This window comes from Ricinus communis, chromosome 5, assembly GCF_019578655.1.
Source record: "Ricinus communis isolate WT05 ecotype wild-type chromosome 5, ASM1957865v1, whole genome shotgun sequence".
NCBI classification, from domain to species: domain Eukaryota; kingdom Viridiplantae; phylum Streptophyta; class Magnoliopsida; order Malpighiales; family Euphorbiaceae; genus Ricinus; species Ricinus communis.
This window is the reverse complement of record NC_063260.1, coordinates 7,259,917-7,267,990: the sequence shown is the minus strand read 5'-3', so window position 1 is coordinate 7,267,990 and position 8,074 is coordinate 7,259,917. Positions and strand designations below refer to the sequence as shown.

Sequence of the window (8,074 nt, the reverse complement as noted above, 5' to 3'; positions counted from 1 at the left end):
AATACGTTGCAGAATTGTTATGGTTATTTTAATTATATATCTTTTAATTTAAAATATTATTATTTTTCATTTTTATTAAAAAAATTTATTTAAATGTTTTTAATGTTCAACTTTTATATATAGAGATTTCTGCAACTATCTAACAATACAAGCTAATGAATAAAGATTAAAGATTTAACTTTTTTCTAAAAAAAAAAAAAAGGGATTTACACGGTGTTTGATTGAAATAAATTATTAGTTCTTTTGATATAAAAAAATACTAATTGTAACTTGAAGGAATTTAATCTTATTTATTGATGATTAAAAGATAACTATCGCGGATGAATAGACAAATACAATTAAATAATATAAAGTTTCTGGAAATTTTCCCATCAAACATGGCCAAAATACAGGCCTTCTCTTCTTCTGCTGTGCACAAGGGAACTCCCGCCCAATCTTATCATCAAAAACAGCTTGCCGTCACAAAAGCTTAAAACCCCCAGTACAACCGACATTTAATTTTGCTTTTCTTAAACAACCTGGCCCACAACATCACCATCAGGACGCCACGTAAGCCTCTCGACCTCTCTTAAAAACCCGCCATTTGCCCTTCTGGTTTAAAATCTTTTTAAAAATCCCAAAACCCTCTTTTCCTCTTCTCTTCTCTTTGCTGGCGGAAACAAAAACCCTAGAAATCATTAAATCCTGATAACGCCCGTCCGTACCATAACTCTTATCATGCACCTTCACTCCTCCACCCTTGATTCCCTCTCCAAATCACAAGACCTCGCATCATCAATCCTTTCATCATCAACTCCCTCTCAGATCTCTTCAGTCTGTGCATCCATCGACTCATTTCTACACTTGCACTTGCCCGATCAGTCTCGCCACTTCTTCTCTCTCGCTTTCCCTACCCTAATCTGCAAACTCTACGGCTTCTGCGATGCTTCTAGCAATGGACCCCACTTAACATCATCGTCCAACGGCTGGATTGATATCATTCTTCAATCCAACGACTCTGATCTTGCGTCTAAAGTTTTTAATCTTCTTTCACCGAACGGTGTTGTCTTTCAGTCAATTTCAGCTGTCGATCGTCAATCGCTTGTTAAATACGTATTTCCAACTGAACGGTTACCAGAATGGGTTAAAATGATGTTATCAAGTGAAAAAGATGGCAATTTGTTGAACAATCTTTGCCCTTTTTTTAGAGGTAAAATCAAAGAGGATTCAATTAAAGGCGGTTCTTTATATTACCAAGTTCAATTAAATGTGTTTGAGTATTTCATGTTCTGGTTTGCTTATTACCCAGTTATGAAAGGCAATTGCGATCTTAATTTTACTCCACAAAGTAGAATTAAAAAATTAACGTTAGAAAATTGGACTAAATCGATTACTGGGTTCTCGATTTCGAAGCGTGGAAATGAACAAAAATTGGATTGCAATCTTTATTTGCGGCTTCTAAATGCATATTTGCGTGCTTTTGTGCCTGTTTCTGATTTAGATTCGCATCAGCCTTATTGTGGCTCACTTTTGCATAATGGTTATGTGATGAATGACGATGAGTATGGATCAGCTTTGTTGAAAGCGGAGTTTTTGGTTGATACATTGGTGAATTATTGGTTGGTTGATAATGATTTTTCACCTTTGCCCGTTAACGTTTGTAAATCTTTTGGATTGTCATTTCCGCTCAGGTCGCTTTCAGGTGAGACTCCACCCACTCCTAATCTAGGTGAGGTGGTCAAATTGTTGGTTAAGTACTTGAATCTGAGTGCAAATATGGTTAAAGAGCACCGTGCTGATTGTGTGGAGAGTGCTAATCGGAAAAGGGTTTCTTTAGGTTCATTTGATGTAAAATCGAGGGAATTTGCTGCATCCATGAATGGTTCTTCTATACATGTGGTCGGCTCATGGAATTCGTGGATTCAGAGACCAGTATATAGGTTTATTTTGAGAACATTTTTATTTTGTCCTGTGGAAACCTCTATAAAAAATGCTTCACAGGTATTTTTGGTTTGGGTTAGTTATTTGCAGCCGTGGAAGAGTGGATTAGATGATTTTCTAGAGCTTGATGCAATTGGTGGTGGGTTGGGGAAAGATGCCATTAGTAATGAGGATGGGTATTCTTCTCTGTGGCAGGATTACGTATTGTCTAACTATTTGTACTACAGTTCCTTGGTTATGCATTTCATTGGGTTTGCCCACAAGTTTCTTCATGCTGATCCAGAAATGATAGTCCAAATGGTATTGCAGGTATGCAACTGAACTAATCCATGTCACTGTGTTTACTATGTCGCTTATGCTTTCTTTTTCTTGGCTTTACTTCACTGATGTTATTGATTCTTTGTCCAATGTGTTTTATTCTCTTCTTTCTCAGGGTTATTTTAGTTAGTAGCAATTACTCAGATGAGTTGGAGTGCTTCCTTTTGGACTAACATGATTTTAAACTGTTTGTTTTTCATGCGATGAATTTGCATTTTCTTTCTAATTCATGGATTAATGCTACATGTATGACTAAGTGGGGCGTGAGCAAATGTTGAGGATTCCATACCTTCTCTTCTCATTCACTCTATTCTCAGTTCTCTCTTCGATAGTCATTTGTTCCTTTACTTGAGGAAGAACAAAAAATCTTCACTTTCTTAGGCATTATTGTCTTCATTAATGCTATCTATTGGGTGAACTATACATGTATATGTCATCATCTTGGTTAATTGATGAAGGTAGCTCAACTAGGAGGTCTATCTTAGTGCCTGAAATAAATTGATAGAACGTGGAAAGGATATTGTATGAGAAATTGAGAATGTTGAAACTTGAGACCCTATTGTACCCAATTGTAACTTACTGGATTGTGGGTAGGGAGACTACTTCCTGGGAAATAGTCATTTGCAAGGAGAATCTTGGGCACCTTGTTCAGAAAAGGGAAAGAGGCAGATGTCCCGAGTTCTCATTAATTTTTTGCCAAGCTCTCTTGAGAATATTTCAATATAATAAGCAACATAGATGATATGTTTTCCTGCTATGGAGAATTCCATCTAGCACTAGGAAAACGTATCTGAGAATGAGCAATGTCCCAATGGTATAATGACAAATTTTCAGCCTATATTTGAGAGTTATGTATTTATTTAATTAGAGAACTATTAACAAGAAGAGTCTATGTTCGGTAGTATTAAGCTGTTATAAATTCATCTTAGCAGCCATGTAAGTATTAGTTTTAGCTGCAATTACATGGTCTTCACTGGATATTCAGTATAGGTGCTTAGATTCTATTTTTGCTGTATTTTTTACTCTGCACTTTATTCTATTTTTGCAGCATTGTTGACCCTGCACTTTGTTACAGGTTCTGAAAATACTGACATCATCCAAAGAGTTGACTGATCTAATCAAGAATGTGAATGCTGTTTTTCATTCCAAACAAGCTGGATCAGGGAAATCAATGCTTAATGGCTTGTACAGTTATGTTCCTTTGATTCGTGAACAGTTGCAGGTAGATCTTCCTTTCTCTCTCTGTGGGTTTGTGCCTTTATGTGTACTCACTTCTACCTCTTCTGCTGCTGCTGCTGCTGTATAGATTCCATTTATCTCAATTAAGCTGACAAACTAAGATCTTCTGAAGCTTTGCAAGTTAATTGCATGTTACTTTGAAAGTCATTGATCTGTAGTGCTGAACCGCATATATATTTACGGTGTCTGAGTTCGGTTGTTTGAGTTTTTGATGGTTTCTAAAGTGATTCTTGCTAATGGGAGTTAGTTTTGATGACTTCTAAAGTGATTCATATCTAGTGTGGTTTAGCACTGTGTGCATCCGCATAATGCTAGAGTACTTGGCCATCCTAATTTTTGCTCTTCTCCGGTTACCTTTGTTAATGGTGCTAGGATTGGGAAGACGGTTTATGTGAGAGTGATACTGATGGGTCTTTCTTGCACGAGAACTGGAACAAAGATTTAAGACTCTTTAGTGATGGGGAAGATGGTGGACAACAGCTCCTTCAGGTTTAAATGCCTTGTTTTTGTTATGCTTAAACTGACATTTGCTCTTGAGATGATGAAGTTGGATGACTGTGATTTTGTTATTGCAGTTGTTTATATTGCGTGCAGAAGCAGAGTTGCAAGCTAATTATGGTGATAACCTTGCTCACAACCTTCAGCTTATAGATTCACTGAAGGCACAGGTGAGCTACTTATTCGGGGGTTCTATTGTCAGACGACTTTCATTTACTCCAGAAACAAGACAGCCTGAGCAATCACGAGATGAAAAATTCAAGCCTAGAAGATCTGGCAACCAGGCATGGGGTGATGTGAAATACAAGGGTGACTGGATGAAGAGGCCAATCTCTGATGATGAGGTTGCATGGCTGGTGAAATTGCTGGTCCGGTTTTCAAGTTGGCTGAATGATAGTTTTGGGCTGAATCAAGTACAGAGCAGCGACATAGACCCTAAATGGTCATATGTGGAAGTGTCAAATAACGTGGAAAATGTATGTGGACCCACTGAGACTTTGAAGATGATGTTGTGTGCTATTGGCTGTTGGTTTCTTGCGTTCTGTGCTGCAGTAGCAAGGTTAATGAGAAAGCACGGTCTTAGGGTGAACCTCAGGATGCTGGCATCAAAAAAGATTGTGATGGTTTTGCTCATGTCTGCTCTATTCAGTGTATTCAAGAAGGCTTTTGCAGTGTTTCATAGGGTGTAGATAACAGTGAAGTAATTGTGATGGTTTTGCTCATGTCTGCTCTATTCAGCGTATTCAAGAAGGCTTTTGCAGTGTTTCATAGGATGTAGATAACAGTGAAGTAACAAGAACACATGGAATGCAAAACATACAAGAGTGAAGAATATCTGAAACAAAAAAAAAACAAAAAAAAGAAACAAGGAGAAAAGAAATATACGCTTTTGCACTTTGTGCTGTATTCAGTTCTTCTCTACTTTGGTTTTTTGTATCGTCTTTGTAAATGAGCATGACACTGTGCAGTATGAAAATTTTGATGGGCAGTTATCTTTTTTCTTCTTCTTCTTGTCCATCCATTTTCCTTCTTGCTGACGTGTTTAAAGATTGTCCCTTGTCTAGCTGTCCGCTTGGGAGAAGGTGACTTGTAATATGTGCACTTCTTAAGGAACTCAAATGTCTTAAGATGGGTTCTGATAGTATTTTCGATGAGTTAGGTTCTCCAATCTTTCTCCTTCTTTTGCTTCTGCTTATTATTTGATTGATTTATATTTAGATTTAATTACTAAATAGATCTTAAATCTAAACTTTTTTCAAACTCAAAAAACTTTTCTCAAGATTTCTAGAATTTTAGTCGTAAATTAAGAATTTTTTTGTGTACATTTTAATCAGAATTCAATCGCTAAAGTGCTGAGTTGATACTGAAGTTTCATTAGAATAACAGTAATAAAATAAAAATTAAAAATTCATGTAGGGCTTAACTATTAAATTAATTTCGAACTTTTTGAAGCTTTTTCGAATTTAACCAAATCTGTTAAGTTGTTCAAACTTAATTGAAGCTAAGGATTTTGTTTTAATTCTAATATTTGACCAAAACTCGGTCATTGGAACACTAAATTCGCACCAAAATTTATTAGAATAATAACAACAAAAAGAAGTTGGCCAACTTAGGGGTCAATAACTGGATTTTCGGCCCAATGCTATAAGAAAAATAAAAAATTCTTAATTTGAAAATAGAGTTGAAAATCCAAAAAAGAATTAACTGAAGTTTTAAAAGTTTTAGAAATTTAGAATGAATTTGGTAATTAAGCCTCACTGAAGTTGTAACTAACTATAATTATTATTTTAATTCAGTATTCTAGTTCCAGAACCTAGCTAAATGCTATAAATTGAAATAAACTTCTTTAACTTGTAACTAAATTTGAAAGTTGCTAAAATTTGAAAAAGTAAAAAGGTCCAATCAAGTTTAAAATCTTTTCAGTGACTAAGCCATTTATTTATTTATTTATAACATATAGATGCAAGAATACAACAACTAATATCAAATGTATCGAGAAAGATTTGAAGGTATTTGGGCTTTAATGATTTTTTTTTTCTTTCTTTAGATTTAATTTAAAACATACTAAATAAGACTCTTATAAATAATAAAATATTATATCAAAAGTTTTAAAACAACTATATATTTAACATTCTAATTCGAAATTTTAATTAAGCTGGAAGAAATTCTTACTATCTTTTCTGAATTCTTTTAGAATAAAACACCTCGTCATTAATCCTTCATTTACCGTGTCCTCAAAAGAAAATACTTCTCCTCTACTAATATGTTTTGGCATCCAAACATTGTTCCCATTCTAGTGAACTTTGATGCAGCTTGCTGCAGAGCTACAAAAATTTGGTACTATCACTTTTGGGCGCTGTGGGTATTAAGGATCACCAAGATGCACTTAGGAAATGCATTCAAGGGAAACTTGTGGCATATGGGATCCTATGCTTTTGAAGTTCTTGATTCTGCAGCTATTACCTGTGGATGGCTAAGACCTATATTTGAAGGAGACTCTTTCCAAGTCGTTCAAGCTGTTAAGGCAGGTCTTGTTGTGTTTACGCTGATGCTACTGATATTTTGAGGCTAAACTTGGCAACTTTTCAAAAATATTTTAAAATTAATAAAGAAATATTATTTTTACTGTATAAATTTTTTTAAAAAATATTATTTTTTAAAAATATAGTATGATTATTTTTCTGATTGTCTTTTGATTTTTCTTTGGTTGTAAACAATCAAAGAAAAATAGAAAAAAAAAAACTAAAATCGTATTTTTAGAAAATTTAAAAACCATATTTTTGATATTTTCACACTTTAAATATTAAAAAAAAATTATACCATATTTTTATAAAAAATAATAAATAATAAATATTTTTGTTATTTTTCTTTTACTTATTCGTTTCTACTTCTTCCTAGCCACCTTAATCAGCATGCTCATGCTTGGGCCAGTTGGACCGAAGCCTGATTGTGTGGTTATGGCACTACCTATCTTCTTATTTTCTCACTGCAACATTTTCAATATATATTTATAAATGTCAAATTTTTTATTTTAAAAAGTCATATAATAAAATAATATTTTAATAAATTCTTCATTTTTATTTTTTATTTTCTATTTAATAAATACACTATAAATTTCTATCCATTTAATTAATAGATATTTATAGTTATTGTTTTCCTATTGGTAAAACTAAAGAAAAAGAAATTAAAACCATAAATACTTATAGAAGTAGAAGTAAAATTAAAAATAAAATATAAGGAGCCCACTGGACTTAAATAAAATATTTTATTTATTAGATCTAAATATTTTTTAAGATACTCATTATTAAAAAAATTATACTTTTTAGAATAAAAATTACTATTAGTATGATCCAGTTTCTTCAACTTTCGTCCACTTTATATACATATTTATCTTCTATTAAAAAGAAATAATAATAATAAGACGTAATTACTAATTAATTCTTGATCTTTCATGCTTTCAACAAAATTATCCAATATTTTCAAAATTTACAAAATGAGATCATTTCTTTCACTTTTGTAACAAAAATACTTTCCAATGAGATTTTTGAATTTTTATAGTGAGAATACTTACATGGCATTTATAAGTGTCAACCAGAATTAATATTAAAAGAAAAAGCTTAGTCAGCAAAAAATATTCGGTGACTTATCACTTTATCAAAAAACATTTGGTGTCGATCGCCCATTTCACTTTCTCGAAGCTGCAGCCATAGATGGCGCCGCAGTCACACTGACACCTCTAGAAAGATTAGAAGTAATCAGAGCTGTAATTGTACGTACTTGTAAAAAACTCAAACGTGATAACAGTATGATAATACGATATGATGACAATACTGCAGTTGTTAGTTATTGATCAAGAAGGAAATCCAAAGGGAACTTGAATTTTTGGTGCAATCGCCCGAGAATTGAAACAGTTAAATTTTTCTAAAATAGTTTCATTAGCGCCTGAAGTATTATAAAATAAAAAATTCTAAATAAAATAGAAGATAATACCATTTAAAATTAAGATGAGACCATGATACAGTTGTAGTATATAGTTATAGTATTTTTTTATATAGTTTTTATTGTATAGTTATAGTATTTGAATAAAAATGAAATGGAA

The 8,074-nt window shown here is 33.0% G+C and overlaps 1 protein-coding gene across 2 annotated transcripts; it reads left to right on the top strand.

The window, feature by feature from the left end:
• Window positions 1-591: 591 nt before the first annotated feature.
• Window positions 592-4,980, top strand: LOC8266434. 2 transcript variants are annotated; one of them, XM_048374275.1, is made up of 5 exons: window positions 592-1,708; window positions 1,817-2,229; window positions 3,314-3,460; window positions 3,850-3,966; window positions 4,053-4,980. In XM_048374275.1, the coding sequence occupies exons 1-5, from the start codon at window positions 718-720 to the stop codon at window positions 4,662-4,664; spliced, it is 2,280 nt and encodes a 759-aa protein (XP_048230232.1). In that variant the 5' UTR covers window positions 592-717; the 3' UTR covers window positions 4,665-4,980. The 2 variants fall into 2 exon arrangements, with proteins under 2 accessions (XP_048230232.1, XP_015583854.1); XM_015728368.3 differs by having other exon boundaries at window positions 592-2,229.
• Window positions 4,981-8,074: the final 3,094 nt, after the last annotated feature.